Raw genomic sequence first — 22,664 nt, 5'->3', positions numbered from 1 at the left:
GTAGTTCCTGTAATACATGGAGAAGATCGCAATTACGCATAAGTAGCCTGCTAAATTTACTTCAATAAACCCACACCCTTCGAGAGACAATGCACCGCATAGTGACATTAATATTTGTTGATGCTGATACAACCGACTAGAGGGGAAAATAGAGCCTACAAACTATCTTTTATCAAGTGTCTGTTGCTGTTTCTATCGTTTTTCAACACTGCAAATTTTCATGATCTTTCTTTGTTTTGCCTTGTTATTTACGAATGAGAAAATTTTATGTTAGTGCGCCACTAACAAGCGCCGCCTTCGATAAACGCCCCACCTTGACAAGGTGTTCGTCATGAATTGATTCCCTTGAGAAGAGAACTGATTCTAAATTAAGACTAAGAAAATCCTTGTAGCCTTGAGGGGATCGAATGTCTATGATTTTTCTCACTTAGAATTTGTTGACGCTTAAAACCTTAACGTGAATCCCATATCTCAGCTACCACTGAGTTGTCTTCGCTTACGCACGAAAAACTAGAATTTAACATAAACCACGCCATCAGCGTGTTTTAAGTCATTCATAACGTAATTGACAGAAATTGTGTTGTGTCGTGAAAGTAACTTAACGGGGCAACAGCAAAGAGTTCGCTTCACAGCCCTCTTGTAATCTCTGTTAGTAAAGCAGCATACCAAGGGATTAACGCAGGAGTTAAACATAGCAAGAACTATGGTGGAGTGATGCAATGAGGTTTCTGCTGTGGTGACATCGAATGCAGAAAGAGTGTAGAAGATTTGGTTCGGCAGCCAGCATATTGTCAGTAAACCAGCAACTAAAGCACACATCTGCGTTAACTTTTTGCGAGTGCGGCGAAATCTTTCACTGTCGCGTTCTGCTAGCGATGTTTTCAGTATCCTGGCGACATGTAGAAATGAAATCCAAATTATGATGATGGGAATGAAAAATGTTAATGTTGTGTAACATGGTATGAAGATCTGCTTCGGGTAGGAGATATTGCTCCATGTACAATGATAAGACGTTTCGTCTAACTGAGCCTTGAGCGGCTTAGAGCCGTTTGTTATGGCACTCAAAAGCCAGATAACGAGTATGTAGATGTAAATACGCTTCCTCATAAACTTCAGTTTATAGGAGATAGGTTTTACCACCGAGTACCACCTCTCTAGTGCTAATGCCACTACTGTCAGCACGGACACTTTTCCAAAGACAAACACGAAGTACTGAGTACTGATCAAACGACAGAACAGTTCCCCACCGAGACCGAGAGGGACTGGAAAGGAGTCTAGATTGACAATGTAACCTGGCGTTCCGACAATAAAAGCACCTGGAAACATAAAAAAAAGAAATAATACAGATAAATTGTATACATTCAATTAATACCAACTTTACTGAAAAATGATCGTAGATTATGTCGTGTAGGTCGGAGCCTGAAGCGAGCTAATTTTTGTCAATGTTAAAGTTTTCAAAACACGCGTTGAAAAAGGAGGAAAACCAGACGTTTCGAGAGTGCTCCCTCTTCGATTCTTTAGTGGTTTCTTCAGTATCTGTTGCTTTTAAGGGAGCACCAACGAAATGTCTGGCTTTCCTCTTTTTTCAACGCGTATTTTGATAAACTCAGGTGTCATTTACCCGATTAATAGCTCTCAAAGGTTTCTTCTAATTTTTGCATAACACTTTCATTTTATTGTTCGTTTTCTTTCTGCATAACGAGCGTTCTTCAGTATGACATGAAAATCCTTATTTCGTTTTGTCGATTTTCCCACATCCCATTTGTTTTTCTTTGTTAAATTAGATTCTTTCCATTCTTGGACCTCTACCCAGCATGTAAGCTGGTCTTAAACAATAGTACGTTTTAAAAAATACTATGAGGAGTTAAATTTCTTAGCTTTCGGGATTCGTTTTGAGCTTTTCCACTCTTCATTGGAGTTCGTAACAAGAGAAACTACCATGTTTTCAACTTGACCGCAATATAATTTCACTGTAATACTTTATATATAAAATGCGGTACTCTATGATGCTACAAAATCTTATTGGCATTTCGTTTGCTAGCAGGTCGGTAACACAAGGACACAGTCAACTATGGGACCGCGCTGACCTGGACACTACTTTGGCCAATTTGAAAAGCGTTTACATCAACTCGAAATCAAATGTATGGCGTTCATATGAACACCATACAAATGCAGGCGTCGGATACATCTAGAAATCCGCTTCAATCTTGCCTAGTGTTTTATTCGATCCTCGATCTTTAACTGTAAACCTCTTTCTGAGCAAACTTTTACTCATCGCATTACATAATTTTATCATATTTGGTTAAAAACAGTATCCAAAGGAACATGAAAAGAAGATGTGAGAAAAGTGATTAGGCGCCTTGCGGGAAAAATCGCCTTCGTTTACCATTAGATAATAACAAGAGAAATGAATCAATAACAGAGCATGAGATCAAATAATCTTCAAATGCACTTGGACAATCGATGTAGAAGCGTTACATATCGATTTGGAAAATCGAGCTTTCTCTACCTTTGACAATGATTCAGACTTCGTGTCACTCGCATTTCTCATCTCTACTGATTGTTTGAATTCGGAAGTATTCGTCGATGTTTTGCTTTCCCTGGACAAATCCATCGGTGAACAGTGGTAAATTCGAGAGGGTATATAGAAAAGATGCGTGCTATGACATAGTTTGGGGACTATAATCATGATTTCGGCTGGTAATTAAGCTTAATTAGTTCAACTTCACAAGGTTTGTTTAGAGGACCTTAGAGTATCCCCGATGCGCTTCTTACTTTCTGTTTCACGCGCGCGACTTATGACACACAAATCAGCCGAGAAATGGTATCTGATGCCCATGTCATCAGCTGACTGTGTCCCTTTAAGCCATTTTCCAAATGAAATCAAATTGACATTTCAAACGTGATTTATATAGTAACACAGTTAACTTACCAGTTAACATGTCAGTTATGGCCAGGCTGAAAATGAAAATATGATATGGTGATCTGAGGAGAAGACGGTGATGACGCGTTATTACAAAACAGAACAAACCATTCCCGCCGACGGACAGCAATGAAATCACACCAAACAGAATTTGAAGGACCAGTGGCTTTTCCATAAGTACCTTCTCTTAGAGTCGCCCGAAGAGTTTTAATCGGTTTTTATCTCGATATTCTCGTGTTTGTGGCCTAGTAGTGTTCACGCATATAGCAGTTTAGTCTGACTTGCATTCACCTGTTTAGAAGAGAACGGCGTAACATTAAATCCTCCAGGCTTTATAGATTTGCATTTTAATCAAATAATGTCATTATATGGTAGATGACTTATTCAGTTGCTTCTCGCTAGTAATGTCTTAAATGGCAACTTGATCAAGCACCTTGTTAAAGCTGAAAAGATGCGAAACACAACAAAAAATGCTATTTACTTCATTCCAAATCTTCACCAATATTTGTTTTACATTGCAGTTTTACTGGCGTAACACTTATTACAAATAAAATCGATGTACGTGCTGAGACCTCTGGAATTCCTAGAAGTGTTCGTAACTGGAGCTGTTCCTTTTGTTCCTGACGTACAAAACAACTGGTTGTTGAACTTTTCATGAACTTAACTCACTAAGTTCGGTTCGTCTCATGAATAGTTTGACGTTTTACCTAGGCCTGAGCCTACGAGACCTAAAATTTTGTAACTGATTCTATACAGCTAAAATATTCCTATTTCATTCAAAAGAAAGACGTGGATGACAGAATGTGTTTTTAAGGAGAAATGACGGATACGATTAACTTAAACCTACATCTACAAGGCAAATGGTATTCGTTGTGCATTCTCCTCGTAAAATTCGAAAAAGAAGAAGGTATTAATAATATTTAATTTCCTTCAGCAGCGAATTCTGAATTTTTCTGCTTTTGCTTATGACTCCAAGAATGATTCCGAGTGAAATTAACTATCAATAGAATACGAACACGATAATTTAACCCGCCTAAATGACGTTCAAAAAATTTTCTAAATTTCATAAAAAAATGTATGGTTCTTTGCTTTACTGTACCTTGAAAATCATCTTCGGTGCTGGTGACCACGCAGGGAAGGCAAAAAAAAAATAAGAAAAATAGTAGTGACTTTCATGTTTTGCAGCCTTAAAGTTTTCAACACGTAAACGTATATATTTTACATATCTGTTTAAATGCAGGAAAAACTTGACACCTCATCTGTCTCAGGTGCATTTGCTTTCTTTGCAGATTTTAAATCAGCCAGCCAATCAGGTTGCTTAATACTGAATTAATTTGTATGACAATGTGAATTACTGAGGGAAAAAAGCCAAATTTTTGTCACTAGCTAGCCATTTTACGTTACAAGGTGTAGATAAATTGAGCTAAGTTAGGCCCCGGCCAAACGTCGAAAATGAGACGAACCACACTCTAATTTGGGTCGGCCTAAACAGCCTAAATTCAGTTAAAGGGGCTGTGTCACGGCAGTCCAGTTCATTTTGTTTAATTTTGCTAATTACTCGCCCTCAATCGCTATGGAACTTAAAGTAAGCAAAGAAATTACACGTAAATGACAAAATCAGGGATCCGAGACAAACAAATTTGTCTCCTGAGCATTATTTTTGAAGTTGCAAAAAGCAGGGACCAACTTTGAAAAACTGTTAGACTGCACAGTTTTCAAAATCCCTAATTTCAATCCGTTCCATTCTTCTTCAGTTTTGCCCATCCGTGGCATCTGTTGTTTCTGTTATGTTATATTAACCTTCCTTTAAAGTTTTAAGCGGTTATTTTTATGTTTCTCTTAATTTAACGGGCATTTTGTAATTTTCTAATTTGGCTGAATTTCGTGACACAGCTCCTTTAAGATCGTCTGTTGCGTCAAACATCGAGCTAAGGACGCCTCGATCGATCAAAAAAACTGAATCAGATCAAAAATTAATTTTTGTGGAGCAATAAATTCTCCCTCGAACTAGGCTAAAAAATATACATTATCGTACGCAATGTTAATATATTAGTTTTTAGTTCGTGGCATGTGAAAATCAACGTTTGTCCAGGAGACGATCTTTAGCCGTCCTGTCCGTCTGGAAAGGAAGGATAGAACGTGTTAGGCCTGCGCCAAACGCCGAACATTTCTTGAAATGAACCAGGGGCACCCAACGAGAATATAGTTCAAAACCACTTGAACACAGCGTTGTTAAACGTATTTTAGTACTAAAACGGTAGATATAGGCATATTTTTATCCCCTAAAAATTTTTTATCTGTTCGGACTTCCTAGCTGAAAGTCTATGGTGCTGTAATGGTAAGAAGAATGAGACTAGTGATTCGAAAATTATAGGGATCAAAACTTACCTTTTCGAAAATTTCAGCCAGAAAAAAGGCTCCCGAAAATTGTAGGTGACCTTTTTGAGGTAAACATCCGTTAAAAATGGGCAATTATACCATTTTTTAGATGTTCGAAAATGCTAGGAGAGGCAGACAAGCAAAAAATTTTGGAAAAAATGTTCCGATAATTCTAGATCTCAAATCGTCTTCCGAACAGATATTTTCAGAAAATTGTCGTTGGGTACCCCTGATGAACCAAACTGCGTGAGCTAAGTTTATGAAACGTTCAACGTCTGTCTCAGTTAAGTTCGTTTGAATGAGTTTGGATCGTCCAACATGTTCCATCCGTCTGCTTTAGACAGAAAAAACCTCTGAAGATTGTCTCCGGGACAAACGTCCATCTTCACATGCGACGAACTTTATAAAAGGAGCAAATGGCTGGCTGCGCCCCTGCAGGTAAACACTCGCTTACACATATGGAGCCTGCAAAGCAGTCGTTAGTTTGCAGTACGAGCGAACGATTTTGACGTTGAAACTTACCGAGAGATGACGAGTCAAAAAATGATTCCAGATAGGAGATTGACAGTTCAAAATGGAACCCTAAAAGCACCCTCCCCCTCCCCCTCCCCCTCCCCCTTTCCTATCCCTTCTCCCTTAGTTTTCCAATGGTATGGTGGCCCCAATCAATGTACCTCTGTTATCATTAAACCGTAAAAAAAATGCAAATATGAAAGCATCTCTTAAAGGGCATGCGCTTATGATGTATGACGTCATTGTATTCGAAGACCACCGTTCCTCGAATGATCAGCCGGGGTTTTCAAAAATCTCATTCAGAGGACCGTTTTCGGAAACGCCATTTACGTGTGTGGACGAAACGTGAAAATCAGAACCGCCCCTGGTGATACGGACATAAATGGGGCATGCCATAGCCGGTCCGAATTAGGCAGGCTCTCATGGTCAGAAAAAGAACGTCATGGACACTTGTTTTTTAGAAGCTAAGTAACGACTAAAGCAAACATTTTTTAAGTTTATAAACAGAAAACGTTTTTTAATTTCTGAACTGTAACTGTAACAAATTTATGCTAAAAACCTCGTAATTGTTTATCAAAGTCTCAGACTAAATTACTTAGTACTTATTTTTCTTAAATTACGACTGCCCCCGTAACCTAGACTGTTCCAGGAACTGGGGACGGTTCAAAGAGATGCGAGCAGAAAAAAACAGCAAGAGGTTGAGGTAGGAAGGAGAGCGACATCGGACATATAAACGGACATTTAACATCAGAGTACAAGGTAAAGGTACAACATGACAGTACATAACAAAGGTGGTAATAAATGTTAATAGTGACTATATATAGTAATACATTACGATCCGGCAAAATACATCAAATACAAAATAATGCCACACGGTATACACACACCTTGTAGCCGTTAGGTGGTAAAACGGTATAAACGCGCCTTGTAGCCGTTATGTGGTGGGTAAGATGTGGTAATCCATTGCGATACATGTACATGGTAATACACGAAAATTAAGGAAATTACGTGGTACAGCCGTAAAACATAAAAAACATCGTGGTAGTACATGGTATTACGTGCAGATGCTTGGCAGGACATCGAACATAAAATCGGACAAAAATATCGGACACAACATCGGACAAACACATCGCACAAAAAATCGGAAAAATATATCGGACAAAAAATCCCACAACAAATATTTTAGACAAAAAGTCGAACAAAAAAGTCGGACAAAAATTGGACAAAAACTCAGACAAAAAGTCGAATAAATGTACCGAACAAAAAGCCGGACAAAAAAAATCGAAGAGATATGTGGGAAGAGTCGCACAAAAACTCGAACAAAACGTCGGACTGAAAGTCGGGCAGGACAGTCGGACAAAAGAATCGAACAAAAAATCTGACAGAAAATATAACAAAAAGTCGGACAAATATATAGGAAAAAGTTTGGACAAAAAATCGGACCAAAAGTCGGACAAAAAATCGGACAAATTAATATACAGCTATTTCGAGAAAGTTCACGCGACAATTCCGAAAGGTATTGTGAGTGGTTTTGGGTTCACTGTTGTTCAAAGAAATTTGAAAGAATGGCACGAGAGGCCATGGACGCATGTTTACGAGTGCTAAAGGAAGGCAACAAAAGTAGGTTCGACGGCTACTGTGTCAGGAACAGTGTATTGATGATATCCCATGTAACCTTTCGGGATTGTCGCGTGTACATTTTTTCCGACAACCTTTCTCGAAATAGCTGTATACAAAACGTCGGACAGAAAATTGGACAAAAGAATGCAACACGGCATAAACACGCCTTGTAGCCGTTACGTGATGGGTAAAATGTGGTAAATGATGCCTGACAACAGATGTCTGGCGTCAGACGTCTGATGACATGTCTCATAACAGACGTCTGATGACAGATGGCTGATGTCAGACGTCTGATGACAGATGTCTGATAACAGAATGATGTCTGATGACAGATTTCTGATGTCAGACGTCTGATGACAGATGTCTGATAACAGATGTCTGAGAACAGATGTTTGATGACAGAGGTATGATGTCAGACGTCTGATGACAGATGTCTGAGAACAGATGTCTGATGACAGATGTCTGGTGTCAGACGTCTGATGTCAGACGTCTGATGACAGATTCTGATAACAGACGTCTGGTGGCAGATGTCTGATGTCAGACGTCTGATAGCAGATGTCTGATGTCAGACGTCTGATGTCTTATGTGTGATGACAGATGTCTGATATGTTATGTCTGATGACAGACGTCTGATGCCAGACGTGTGATCTCTTATGTCGTGTGATTTCAGACTTCTGATGGAGGATGCATGATGTCTGATATCTGGTGTTTGTTTTTTGATGTTATGCCTCTGATGTCAGGTGTCTGATGTAAATTGTCTGACGTCTGATGTTAGACGTGCTTTTTGTTCCAAGGGGCTGATGTTTGATGTCAGACGTGTGATGACAGACTTTGATCTATGATGTGTGATGTGAGGCGTCAGATGTCTGGTGTCTGATTTCAGACGTCTGATGTGTGATGTCTGATATCTGGTGTCTGTTCTCTGATGTTAGACGTCTGATGTCAGGTGTCTGATGTAAATTGTCTAATGTCAGACGTCTGATGTCTGATGTTACACGTCTCATGTTTTATGTCTGGTGTCTGATGTTTGATGTCTGACGTCTGATGACAGACGTCTGATGTATGATGTGTGATGTCGTGCGTATGATGTCTGGTGTACGATGTATGATATCTGATGTAGGATGTATGATGTCTGATATATAGTGTTTGTTTTCTGATGTCAGACGTCTGATGTAAATCCTCTGATTTCAGACGTCTGATATTTGATGTCTGATATATGATGTACGATGTGTGTCTGATATCCGATTCTGATGTTTAATGTATTATGTCTGATGTGTGATCTCTGATGTATGACTTCTGATGTCTGATGTAGGATGTCTCATGTCTGGTGTCTTATGTCGATGTTTTTTGTCTTGTGAATGATGTTTCATATCTTTTGTATGTTGTCTGATGTCAAGTATACCGGATAAAAAGTAGGACGAAAAATCGGACAAATATAGTGGGCAAAAAGTCTGACAAATATATTTTTAAAAAGTCGGACAACAAATTCTGAGAAAAAATTGGACAAACATCTGAGTTGGACAAAAGTCGGACGAAATGGCGGACAAAAAATCGGATAAATATAGAGGGGGAAAATCGGACAAAGAAAGAGGAAAGAAAAATTGGACAAAAATTCGGAGATGAACTTCGGACAAAAAATCGAATAAAAAGTCGGACAGAAATATCGCACGAAAAAAATCGGACAAAAATATCGGACCAAACTATCGGACCAAAAATCGAACAAAAAAGTCGGGAAAGAAATTGAACAAAAGATCGGACAAAAAAACCGGACATGAAATCGGACAAAAAATCGAACAGGAAATCGGACAAAAATATGGGACCAAAAATCGGACAAAAAAATCAGACAAAAGATCGGACATGAAATCGGACAAAAAAAACTGGACATGATATCAGAGATTAGATCGGACAAGAAATTAAACAAGGGATTATTATACGATTATTAAGCTATTTTTCGAAAAGCAATCACGTTTTTACATGACTTCACTAAAATTCAAACCGCAAAACCATCCACCCTACTGAGATTTTACTTTCATAATATGATGTATTAGAGCAACAGTCTCATACAAATTTTCGCTTCAAAGGGGTTCTTCTTTTTTCCCCGGCTCCGTAGATAAGCCCCTCCGAATATAAGCCCCTCCAAAAATAAGCCCCTCAAAAAGGTCCTTTGAAAAATATAAGCCCCGGGGCTTATTTTCGTAATTTTACGGTATTTTGCCATTTACGTCTGTTCCAGGGTCTCAGATAGTAGGGATGACACGAAAGTAAAAGGGGGCGGTGGCGGTCTTTCACCCCCCAGTTTCCTCCCGTTTTATTTTTGTGTTTGCGCTTTCTCAATTTCGCGGACCTGACTATATTCTCGTTGCCTGGAACAGACTATTTGCCCACATACACTTAAAGTTTATGTTTTCTTTATTCGCCTTCTTTGTCAGCTACTGACGCAGATAAAGGGCATACCACGGGGAATGGGCAAAGGGAGTTGCAGGTTTTCTCAATTTTTAAACTAAACAAGTGAGCAACACCCTGCGAAATGTAGCTGTAAAACTTGTTTAATATTCTCGTACGCGTTTCTTCTAACGTAGAATTCTTCAGTGAGTAAAACAATTGTAAAAATATATTAAACATTTTAAAAAATTAAAAAATAACACATTTTTCAGTTCAGGATTTCTCTGCTACAACAAAAAAGTTTTAGATGTCAACAAACATGTAATGAATGTCAAGGTGTAGCTAGGGGAATATTCTGTCATTTTTTTAGATTTCATTTGCTGTAGAGGATTATTTCATGAACACCACAGAATATGCAAGAATTGTTAGACACACACACATATAAATACTTCCTACGCAATTTCAGAGTTTTTCATGTGATTGGCTTGAGAGATATGTGAATAGAAGTGATGACTATAGCCGAGTTTGAAGAATTTGTTTAATACAGTCTTGACACAACTCTGGAAGTTTAATAGGGCAAATTGTTAAGAAATAATGTTGAGATTTAATAGCCACAATAAAATCCCGTTAACTCATAAAAGAATCAGCTATTGTCTAATTTATTATTTGTTTTAATCAAAAAATGTTAGAAAACGACCACTTTGAAGTACCCTGCTCGAATTATTTTTGTCCTTGTTTCAATTGGTGACTTTGAGCTTTTTTTATTTCAGTTTTTAAACTAAAATTTTTAATAGCTTCTATGACTTATCCGAAACATTTTTCACGCATATCGTGCTTGCAAAGAATTTATTTTGTCTTTCAGAACCTGCAACCAATTTTTGTTTTCCATATTTCTCTAAGTCAAAAACCGTTGGGGAGAACTTAATTGTTACTGATCTGATTAAGTTTTAATTGACTGGTTCTACGGAAGTTCGACGTCTGACCCAACCTGACACGATCTTAAAAATTACAAAAAAATTAAAGTTAACAAGCGCAAGATGAGTACGAAAACTTTCCCTTCACTGCTTAAACTAAACATACAGCTTTTATATGTTGTTGTTTTAGTCACTACTCTAAAAAGTGATTTTTGTGTGTAGTTTTCAAAGGCGCTTCAAATGAAGCCCAATAACAAATGAGCACGTCTGCACCCAAATTTGCACAGCTGTGTCTCGTTCAAATACTTTCTATGATACTTGTAATTAGCTAGAACGGGCTTTTGCCTGATTGGGTGCTTTCAAATACAGTTTTATTATAACTCAACGCAATAGTTTTATATTCCACAACTGAGTTCCTCATCGGAGTTGGGTTGATTGTCTGTAAACATGAAGTTTCTGGTTTTGCTTCTGTTTTGCCTTGTGAGCGTTAGTGTTTTTGTTGCGGCTGACGAAGAAGAAGATGGTAAGCTATTATCTTTTTTTCGCACGTGTTTAATCCGTTCTGCTACGTTTACACTGAATTGAAATAAGGCTGCTGATCGCCCTTACATACACTGTAGATATGTTTAAGACATCTCGATTTCGATTTCACTCCACCTACATTACCTCTTTTGCGTCGCCGCGAGTTTAACCTCTATAAGGCAGGTTTTTCTGTACTTTTGTCAATTAACCTACTTATTGACGATTTGAAGATTTAAAATAATTGGTACTAAAAATCTATTAACTTTTCCTCAAGGAGTATATAACTAGGTTTAGAATATTTTGCTTTGTGTCGCTCGTCTAGTTCCGTGATTAAGGGTGCGTTTGATTGATGGTGCTAAAACCTAAAATGACTACTGCCTGCTGCTGCTGCTAGTTAAAGATTTTTGACAATACTTTCAAAAAGTTCTTGAAAAAAAAGGTGTTCGAAGTTATCGTTAGCTTTATTACTATTAAAATTTGCAGTGCCAGTTATATAATTTATTGTTGTTAAATTGGTACCTCTTAGGGTGGAAATGAATTTGGGACACGCCCATGAAACAAGATATCTGCTACCTTTCAGGGGTGTTCTCAAACTTTTCCAACGAGCACCCCATCACCTTAGCTTTATAGGGAAATGCCTTCCCGGGTCGGCAACAGCAAAGAGTTCGCTTTACAGCGGTCCTATAATCTCCGTAAGTAAAGCAGCATACCAAGGGATTAACGCAGGAGTTAAACATAGCAAGAACTATGGTGAAGTGATGCAATGAGGTTTGTGCTGTGGTGATATCGAATGCAGAAAGAGTGTAGAAGATTTGGTTCGGCAGCCAGCATATTGTCAGTAAACCAGCAACTAAAGCACACATCTGCGTTAACTTTTTGCGAGTGCGGCGAAATCTTTCACTGTCGCGTTCTGCTAGCGATGTTTTCAGTATCCTGGCGACATGTAGAAATGAAATCCAAGTTATGATGATGACAAATGAAAAATGTTATTGTTGTGTAACATGGTATGAAGATCTCCTTCGGGTAGGAGATATTGCTCCATGTACAATGTTGAGACGTTTCGTCTAACTGAGCTTTTAGCGGCGTAGAGCCGTTTGTTATGGCACTCAAAAGCCAGATAACGAGTATGTAGATGTAAATACGCTTCCCCATAAACTTCAGTTTATATGAGATGGGTTTTACCACCGAGTACCACCTCTCTAGTGCTAGCGCCACTATTGTCAGTACGGACACTTTTCCAAAGATAAACACGAAGTACTGAGTGCTGATCAAACGACAGAACAGTTCCCCACCTAGACCGTGAGGGGCTGGGAAGGAATCTAGATTAACAATGTAACCTGGCGTTCCGACAATAAAAGCACCTGGAAACATAAAAAAGAGAAGAAAATCTTTAATAACAACTCACTTTTTCGTCAATTAGTACTTTACCCAAATGGAGTTGATGCTTGCCAGCGTTCAAGTAATTTGTTTTATTTTGGCCTGAGGGGCCATTTCAGACACGGGGGCGCAGCAGAAATACCTGTTATAAGGGGGCGGACATTTTGGAATAAATTAAGACGGAATCCATCACGAAACTGAGTAATTTCAATTTTCAGTGGACGAAAACCTTGTACCAGAATAATTTAAACAATATCGCATTCTTTTTTACATTTTTCAAGGGCCTCAGATATAATTAGTTATCTGTAATAACATCAAGACTATTTCTCATGGGAGCCCAAGAAAAAAAAAACTTCAAATTTCAGAATAATTTTGAAAACACAGGTAAAATTCTGAAAGTTTCATGTGTAAGGTGAGATTTTGTGAAATTTGACATTTATTTTCTCGGGCTGTCATGAGAAATTTTCTTTGGTGTTATTACAGATAACTTATTACATCTCTCGCCCTAAAAAATGTAAAAAAGAATGCTATATTATTTGATTATTCTGGTACAGGGTTTTCGTCCACTGAAAATAAAAATTACTCAATTTCCTGATGGATTACGTCTTAATGGTTATTTGTATCAATTAAAAATAATGCAGCTAAATTGTATACATTCGGTTAATACCAACTTTACTGAAAAACGATCGTAGTTGAAGTCGTGTAGGGCGGAGGCTGAAGCGAGTTAATTTTTGTAAATGTAATAAGTTTTACAAAATACGCGTTGAAAATGGAGGAAAACCAGACGTTTCAAAACAACGGCAAAGAAATGTACAAAAAAATGTGCTGCACGTGCAAGTTGCTTTTTTTGCCAATTAGTCCTACTGTTGTTTTTCACCGTTCTCCGGCGTTACCCTCGTTTGAACAAACTATAAATATTATCGAGAGCTTCGCTGTTAGCCCTGGCTAAATCTATTATTATATACCTTACCAGTTAACATGTCGGTTAGGGCCAGGCTGAAAATGAGAATATGATATGGCGATCTCAGGAGAAGACGGTGATGACGCGTTATTACAAAACAGAACAAACCATTTCCGCCAAAGGACAGCAGTGAAATGACACCAAACAGAATTTGAAGGACCAGTGGCTTTTCCATACGTACTTCTTCTTAGAGTAGCCCGAAGAGTTCAATCGGTTATTACCCCGATATTCTCGTGTTTGTGGCCTAGTAGTGTTCATGCATATAGTAGTTTAGTTTGACGTGCGTTCACCTAACTACTTTATTGATTTGCATTTTAATCAAATGATGTATATATGGTAGATAACTTATTTAATTGCTTCTCGCTACTAATGTCTCAAATTGGAACTTCATCAAGGACCTTGTTAAAGCTGAAAACTTGCGAAAAAGAACAAAAAATGCTAATTACTAACTTCCAAATCTTCACAAATATTTGTTTTACATTGCAGTTTTACTGACGTAACACTTATTACAAATAAAATCGAAGTCCGCGCTGAGACCTCTGCCCGGGGGGGGGGGGGGGGGGGGCGGTACTGCCATATATGGGCTATATGGGTATGTGCCGCTGTGAAGGGTATGGTTTTCAAGCAGTCTACTCTAGGATAGGGTATATAAATCAGAGCGTTTGGGTCTAGAATAGGGTATCATTTTTCAGGAAACTGTTGGTTGAAGATTTTATCTAGACTAGGGAAACAGCTACTCTAGGATAGGGGGATTTTGGGAGTTTACTCTAGTATAGGGTAGCAAAATTCAGCTGAAGTAGCTCTGGTATAGGTTAAGGGTTCCAGGGTCCCAACGGCACATCCCCACCCAGAAATTCCTAAAGTAGCCGGCCATGCACTGTCGCAATAGTTATTACAAATTGCGACAGATTTTTTATTACAAATTGCGACAGCTTTTTTATTACAAAGTGCGACACGGTTTATTACAAATTGTGACAGGTATTACAAAGTGCGATGATTATTACAAATTGCGACAGTACAGGCCACTTATGAGAGCTTTTAGCAGAAAGCTTGGAGATGGCATATTTTACTTAATAATATTAAATATTAATGTTTTCATCCGTAGTCTTTCACGCAATTACAAATCAACGAACCATTAGCGCTTATGTATTACGGCCAAATTTAACCCTGAAAATTGATTCTGAAAGTCAAATGCTTTTCTTACTAAGTAATTGTTACTGAGTGGTTGCTCAGAATACGTTAAATAATTTTAAAAAAAAGACAAAACGAAAAGACCGGGAGGACTTACAAAAGTGGTCGGGGTCGCCCTCTGGAGTGGTTGCTTACGAGAGCTTTTCACTACCGAGCTTAAAGGTACAGCTCAAACAGACTTTTAATATATAGATTTAGCCAGGGCTAAAAGCGAAGCCTCCGTTTCTATAATTATGATAAAAGCAATCAAATTTACACTAATAAAATGAACTCTAAGGGACTGGTCAAAAAGTATAGGGGGGGGGGGCCGGAGCATTTGGAAATGTGGTTGATAAAAAACACATGACCCACCCCCTCCCTTCGGCACAAAAATGACTGACCCACCCCTAAAGCAAGGTTCGAAATTGCATGAACTACCCCCTAGTTAAAACATGGATGTTTTGTTTCCTCTTAATAATCCAATAAAACCTTGTTCTGTGCTTGACAAAATTTGTTGATACACTGCTACAACCAATATCAAAATCACAGAAATCATACCTTTCACTGAAAAGACAAATGTGAAAAACCGAACATTTCTTGCTTCGATGGACGTTATGAGTCTTTACACAAATATACAGCAAAACAAGGGTATATTGAAATTGTCTGTCACAAAGCATATGAAAGACAACCCATTCCTACATTGCTGGAAATGTTTAGAAGAATCCTTAAGGAAAATTTCTTCCACTTCAATGGAAAGCACTACCTACAAAACCATGGAACTGCAAGGCACAAGACAGCAGTTTTGATTCCTTTGACGATATTTTCATGACATATATGAAACAACAACTCTAGGCAAACCTGTCTTTAGAACAACAGTTTGGAAATGCTACATACACGATATCTTTTCCCTATGCGACATGAGTAAACCAGACATCGAAGCCTTCATTGAAAAAGCAAACTTACATCACCCAACTATTGTATATTCACGGCCGAAACATTTGATGCTGAGACTGCGTTTTTAGACACGGTTGTATACAAAGGCACAAGATTCAAGGAAAAATCTATCCTTGATGCAAAGACACATTTTAAACAAACGGAAACCTTCTTACACACACATTTCACCTCATGTCACCCTCCAAATGTTAAAAAACTCCTCAGAAACAACTTTGAGGAAAGTAATTCAAATTAAAAAAAAAAACGCTTGATGAACGGAGGCTACCCACAATCTCTGATAGAAAACCTACTATCAGAAATAAAATTCACAAAAGGGAGTCTAAACTCCTAAAGGAGGAAAAAGAAATATTGCCATTCTTGACACAATACCAGCCCTCGGTGTCCACTATAAAGGAAGCTTGAATGAAAAAATGGAATCTAATACAAAACCAACGATAACTTCAATAAATTTTTAAAGAACCACCAATCATTTCCTTACAAAAAAGGAAAATCATTAAAGGATATGCCCGTTAGAGCCAAAAAAAAAAAGGTTAACAGAGGGTTCCATGCCCGTATAGATATGCAGCCTGTCACCCTTTGTATTTTATCGCACAACAGATTTGTGAGTATTTTAGCAATATTTCCAGCTGGCTGTGTTTTATCTAACAAATGTAGTCAACTGTCTCATTAGTAGTTAGTGCCTATCTATGTAATAAAATAGGGTGACCCACCCCCTAAGAGTAGCTGAAAATTGCACGACCCACCCCTGGTACAAGGCTCAAAACCTCATGACCCACCCCCTCTCTGCTCCGGCCCATCCCCCCCCCCCCCCCCCCTATACTTTTTGACCAGTCCCTAAGCCAAAAAAAGAAATCTTCACACTGTGTATGTCTCTTCCTTTAAGCATAGATCCGACATAAGCCACGCGAACGAACAAGCGCCCTCATGTACACACTGTACGGTGTATATGCCTCGTTCTTAAAGAAAAGATCCGACATCCGAAGGAACACAAGCGCTACACACTGTGTATGCCTCGTTTTTAGAGCAAAGATCCGACATAAGCCACGCGAAGGAATAAAAGCATTACACTACACATCGCACTAAAACCATGTAAAACTGCCAACTCGACGCAACGACATTCAACATGCAACAGTTTGTTGCTTGATATTGTACATCCGTTTTCACGAGCCAGTGTCGTATCGTATCATGTAGACAGTATTGGACAACCCTCTTTCACGCTCATAGGTTGGATAGTAATATATTCTCATCTGGAATTCCCGCTCACAAAGCCAAATGAGCCTAAATGCGTAAGATATGGGAGAATCGGCCCGAGGCTTTGCGAGTCGGTGAACCAGGAGAGAATACGAGGTATGCCCCATCGCTGCGAGGAGGAGGGTGGGGCGAGAACTGCTATCGAGGGTGCCGAGACCTAAACTTTACTAGAAGTGGCTGAATAATCAAGCAGACTGCTCTGAACACTGACGGTCAAAGTCTGTGGGTATGCCGCGTATTCCCTTGGGCTACGCTGAGAATTTTAGGAAGTTCATTGATCTAATTTCCCTAGTTAGAATAGAGTTGAGATCTCGAAAGGAAAAAATACTTATATGATCCTGCCAATGCTCAAATTCAGCGCCGGGTAACTGAAAAATTGCCTATCCCAACGAGGGAAGTGGTTGGGAATCTCTCCGGCCGTAAAAACGTTAGGGTCTCTAAATATCAATTGCCTAGAATTTTCTATAGCTTGAGGAAGGCTAAAAATTTCTAGATGACCGTTCCATTCATGACAATTTTCGTAATATATCTCATAAATTCTCTACGATTTTCTAAAGTTTAACTTTTCGCATTTCAGTACCACGTTTGCCTGTTTTTCTTAGAAAAAGGAAACCTAAAATTTTCGGATCCAAACATGCCATGGAGGGAGGAATCAGAAAAATTCTTACTTTCGTAAATCTTAAAATTGCGTCTAAAATTTTCCGCAAAATAATACGGAGGCCCTTGTAATTTCGAAAAGACTCAAGTTGCCCTAGGACGACCGAACTGATACAAATTTTATAGCACCGCTTAGAATGGATTTCTAGAGAGCTGAAAGTACTCTGGATAGCCTGAAATGTGTTTTCAATATATTTAGGAGGAAACCGTCGTTGGGTGCCCCTGTAAACTGAGATACTGTTTTCTCACTCTTGTAAAGCGGCTACATAATGAAACAAGGGAAAGGAAAGACTACGATGGACGAGTAGAACAGAGGTGAGCTAGCTTAAAGGTGAACGCCCGAGCGAAGCAGCCCCGAAATACCCCATCCAGAGACCGTGCAATGAAGGGTATTAGATAACCCCATCGGGAAACTTAGCAACTGGCGTGGGAGGTAAGCAACACGCGAAAGATAAAAAACAGAGATTAGCCTACGCTGATTCAGCAAATCACGGGCACCCAACAAGAATATAGTTCAAAACCACTTTAACATAGCATTGTTGAACGTATTTTAGTATTTAAAAAGTAGATATAGGTATATTTTTATTCCCTAAAAATTTTTCATCTGTTCGGATTTTTCCTAGCTGAAAGTCTAGTGATCCGAAAATTATAGGGATCAAAACTTACATTTTCGAAAATTTCAGCCAGAAAAAAAAGGCTCCCGACAATTCTAGGTGACCTTTTTAGGGTAAAAATCCGTCAAAAAAAAGCAATTATACCATTTTTGGGAGGTTCGAGAATCCTAGGAGAGGCAGGCAAGCAGGAAATTTAACAACAAATGTTCCGAAAATTCTAAATCTCAAATTGCCTCCGAACAGATATTTTCCAAAAATTGTCGTTGGGTGCCCCTGGCAAAAGCAACTATGAAATAATTATCTCCAAGTATCCTTTGTAAAGTAACTACGATTCAGAATTCGGCCTGAAAGTCAGTGAAGTCCAAGCAAGGCCACCCCATCCCAGTCCCCCTAGAACGGACTAAAAATTAACAGCGCTAGCGAGGTCATCCCATTGCGTGGAACAGACTACGACTACCGGGGAAAATATAACCTACAAACTATCTTTTATCAAGTGTCTTTTGCTGTTTCTATCGTTTTTCAACCAAAAAAAAGAAAGCTGGAGAAAATTTGCCGTACCTCGCATGCTATTTACGAATGAAAATATTTTATGTAAGGCGGTGCGCTCCTAACAAGCGCCGCCTTCGATAAACGCCCCATCTTGATAAGCTATTCATCATGAATTAACCCCCGTGAGAAAAGAATTGAATTCATAAAAGATTGACAGGCAAAAATTGTACTCTCTTAAAGAAACTCGATTTAACTAAGAAGAATATTAAGAAAATCCTTGTAGCCTTGAGGGGATCGAATGTCTATAATTTTCCTCAGTTAGAATTTGTTGACGCTTAAAACCTTAACGTGAATCAGGAGCCGATGCGTGAATCCCATATCTCAGCTACCACTGAGTTGTCTTCACTTACGCACGTAAAACTAGAATTTAAATAACGAAAATTCAGTCCATAAACCACGCCCTCAGCGTGTTTTAGGTCATTCATAACGTAATTGACAGAAATTGTGTTGTGCCGGGAAAGTAAATTAACGCGGCAACAGCAAAGAGTTCGCTTTACAGCCTTCTTGTAATCTCTGTTAGTAAAGCAGCATACCAAGGGATTAACACAGGAGTTAAACATAGCAAGAACTATGGTGAAGTGATGCAAAGAGGTTTCTGTTGTGGTGATATCGAATGCAGAAAGAGTGTAGAAGATTTGGTTCGGCAGCCAGCATATTGTCAGTAAACCAGCAACTAAAGCACACATCTGCGTTAACTTTTTGCGAGTGCGGCGAAATCTTTCACTTTCGCGTTCTGCTAGCGATGTTTTCAGTATCCTGGCGACATGTAGAAATGAAATCCAAATTATGATGATGGGAATGAAAAATGTTATTGTTGTGTAACATGGTATGAAAATCTCCTTCGGGTAGGAGATATTGCTCCATGTACAATGATGAGACGTTTCGTCTAACTGAGCCTTGAGCGGCTTAGAGCCGTTTGTTATGGCACTCAAAAGCCAGATAACGAGTATGTAGATGTAAATACGCTTCCTCATAAACTTCAGTTTATAGGAGATGGGTTTTACCACCGAGTACCACCTGTCTAGTGCTAATGCCACTACTGTCAGCACGGACACTTTTCCAAAGACAAACACGAAGTACTGAGTACTGATCAAACGACAGAACAGTTCCCCACCTAGACCGTGAGGGGCTGGAAAGGAATCTAGATTGACAATGTAACCTGGCGTTCCGACAATAAAAGCACCTGGAAACATAAAAAAGAAATAATACAGATAAATTGTATACATTCAATTAATACCAACTTTACTGAAAAATGATCGTAGATTAAGTCGTGTAGGTCGGGGCCTGAAGCGAGCTAATATTTGTCAATGTTAAAGTTTTTCAAAACACGCGTTGAAAAAGGAGGAAAACCAGACGTTTCGAGAGTGCTCCCTCTTCGATTCTTTAGTGGTTTCTTCAGTATCTGTTGCTTTTAAGGGAGCACCAACGAAATGTCTGGCTTTGCTCTTTTTTCAACGCGTATTTTGATAAACTCAGGTGACATTTACCCGATTAATGGCTCTCAACGGTTTCTTCTAATTTTTGCATAACACTTTCATTTTTTTGTTCGTTTTCTTTCTGCATAACGACCGTTTTTCAGTATGACATGAAAATCCGTATTTCGTTTTGTCGATTTTCCCACATCCCATTTGTTTTTCTTTGTTAAATTAGATTCTTTCCTTTCTTGGACCTCTACCCAGCATGTAAGCTGGTCTTAAACAATAGTACGTTTTAAAAAATACTATGAGGAGTTAAATTTCTTAGCTTTCGGGATTCGTTTTGAGCTTTTCCACTCTTCATTGGAGTTCGTAACTAGAGAAATTACCATGTTTTCAACTTGACTGCAATATAATTTCACTGTAATACTTTATATATAAAATGCGGTACTCTATGGTGCTACAAAATCTCATTGGCATTTCGTTTGCTAGCAGGTCGGTAATACAAGGACACAGTCAACTATGGGACCGCGCTGACCTGGACACTACTTTGGCCAATTTGAAAAGCGTTTACATCAACCCGCAATCAAATGTATGGCGTTCATATGAACACCATACAAATGCACGCGTCGGATACATCTAGAAATCCGCTTCAATCTTGCCTAGTGTTTTATTCGATCCTCGATCTTTAGCTGTAAACCTCTTTTTGAGCAAACTTTTACTCATCGCATTACATAATTTTATAATATTTGGTTAAAAACAGTATCCAAAAGAACATGAAGAGAAGATGTGAGAAAAGTGATTAGGCGCCTTGCGGGAAAGATCGCCTTCGTTCACCATTAGATAATAACAAGAGAAATGAATCAATAACAGAGCATGAGATCAAATAATCTTCAAATGCACTTGGACAATCGATGTAGAAGCGTTACATATCGATTTGGAAAATCGAGCTTTCTCTACCTTCGACAATGATTCAGACTTCGTGTAACTCGCATTTCTATCTCTACTGATTCTTTGAATTCGGAAGTATTCGTTGATGTTTTGCTTTCCCTGGACAAATCCATCGGTGAACAGTGGTAAATTCTCAAGGGTGTATAGAAAAGATGGGTGCTACGATATAGTTTGGGGTCTATAATCATGATTGCGGCTTGTAATTAGTTCAACTTCACAAGATTTGTTTAGAGGACCTTAGAGTATGCGCTTCTTACTTTCTGTTTCACGCGCTTGACTTACGATGCACAAATCAGCCAAGAAATTGTATTTGATGCGCATGACATCAGCTGACTGTGTCCCTTTAAGCCATTTTCCAAATGAAATCAAACTGACATTTCAAACATGATTTATATATAGTGACACAGTTAACTTACCAGTTAACATGTCGGTTATGGCCAGGCTGAAAATGAGAATGTGATATGGTGATCTGAGGAGAAGACGGTGATGACGCGTTATTACAAAACAGAACAAACCATTCCCGCCAAAGGACAGCAATGAAATCAGACCAAACAGAATTTGAAGGACCAGTGGCTTTCCCATACGTACTTCCTCTTAGAGTCACCCGAAGAGTTTTATCGGTTTTTATCTCGATATTCTCGTGTTTGTGGCCTAGTAGTGTTCACGCATATAGCAGTTTAGTCTGACTTGCATTCACCTGTTTAGAAGAGAACGGCGTAACATTAAATCCTCCAGGCTTTATAGATTTGCATTTTAATCAAATGATATCATTATATGGTAGATGACTTATTCAGCTGCTTCTCGCTACTAATGTCTTAAATGGGAACTTGATCAAGCACCTTTTTAAAGTTGAAAAGTTGCGAAACACAACAAAAAAATGCTATTTACTTCATTCCAAATCTTCACCAATATTTGTTTTACATTGCAGTTTTACTGGCTTAACACTTATTACAAATAAAATCGATGTTCGTGCTGAGACCTCTGGAATTCCTAGAAGTGTTAATTCGTAACTGGCCGCTGTTCCTTTACGAAAGCGGTCTTTCGACCATATAACAGACCTCCTTTGGCCGGCCACTTATGAGACCTTTTAGCAGAAAGCTTGGAGATGGCATTGTACTTAATAATCTTGAATAATGTTTTCATAACTTAGTCTTTCGCGTACAAATCAATGAACCATTAGCGCTTATGCTTATGGCCAAATTTAACACTAAAATTGATTCCGAAAGTAAATGCTGTTCCTACTATGTAATTGTTACTGAGTGGTTGCTTACGTTAAATAATTAAAAAGGAAAAGACCGGACGGTAATTCACAAAAGTGGTCGCGGTCGCTCTCGGGAGTGGTCGCTTACGAAAGCTTTTCGAAGGTACAGTTCAAACAGATTTTTATAATGCTGATCGTAACTACAGCCTGTCGTTTAAAAGCACAAGTGGCTACAAGGAGAGAGTGTACTGTTACTTAATAGAGTTGTTAATTAAACCAGACTGCAATCGTTTGTTGCCTCTGGGCGCTAA

At 38.7% G+C, this 22,664-nt stretch overlaps 3 protein-coding genes across 5 annotated transcripts in view; all 3 read right to left on the bottom strand.

The window, feature by feature from the left end:
• LOC140921241 (galanin receptor 2a-like) overlaps positions 1-22,664 on the bottom strand; it is a 99,590-nt gene that overhangs the window by 18,780 nt on the left and 58,146 nt on the right. The window lies entirely within an intron of this gene.
• LOC140953846 (somatostatin receptor type 2-like) lies at positions 511-13,766 on the bottom strand. The gene is made up of 3 exons (XM_073403225.1): positions 13,601-13,766; positions 12,300-12,614; positions 511-1,316 (listed from the first exon to the last, which is right to left on the bottom strand). The coding sequence occupies exons 1-3, from the start codon at positions 13,764-13,766 to the stop codon at positions 511-513; spliced, it is 1,287 nt and encodes a 428-aa protein (XP_073259326.1).
• On the bottom strand, positions 19,080-21,734 carry LOC140953845 (allatostatin-A receptor-like). The gene is made up of 2 exons (XM_073403224.1): positions 21,569-21,734; positions 19,080-19,969 (listed from the first exon to the last, which is right to left on the bottom strand). Exons 1-2 carry the CDS (start codon positions 21,732-21,734, stop codon positions 19,080-19,082), a joined length of 1,056 nt encoding a protein of 351 aa, XP_073259325.1.

The sequence above is a fragment of the Porites lutea genome, chromosome 12 (genome assembly GCF_958299795.1).
Source record: "Porites lutea chromosome 12, jaPorLute2.1, whole genome shotgun sequence".
NCBI classification, from domain to species: Eukaryota; Metazoa; Cnidaria; class Anthozoa; order Scleractinia; family Poritidae; genus Porites; species Porites lutea.
The sequence above is the reverse complement of the archived record's forward strand: the minus strand, read 5'-3'. Positions and strand labels throughout refer to the sequence as shown.

Excerpts from the sequence above, each read along its gene's own strand:
- LOC140953845 (XM_073403224.1), bottom strand. The coding sequence starts at position 21,734 with ATGGGAAAGCCACTGGTCCTTCAAATTCTGTTTGGTCTGATTTCATTG. Across the intron at positions 19,970-21,568 it reads CATAACCGACATGTTAACTG|GTGCTTTTATTGTCGGAACG; the intron begins GTAAGTTAACTG and ends TTATGTTTCCAG.
- LOC140953846 (XM_073403225.1), bottom strand. The coding sequence starts at position 13,766 with ATGGAAAAGCCACTGGTCCTTCAAATTCTGTTTGGTGTCATTTCACTG. Across the intron at positions 12,615-13,600 it reads CCTAACCGACATGTTAACTG|GTGCTTTTATTGTCGGAACG; the intron begins GTAAGGTATATA and ends TTATGTTTCCAG. Across the intron at positions 1,317-12,299 it reads AGACGAAACGTCTCAACATT|GTGCTTTTATTGTCGGAACG; the intron begins GTACATGGAGCA and ends TTATGTTTCCAG.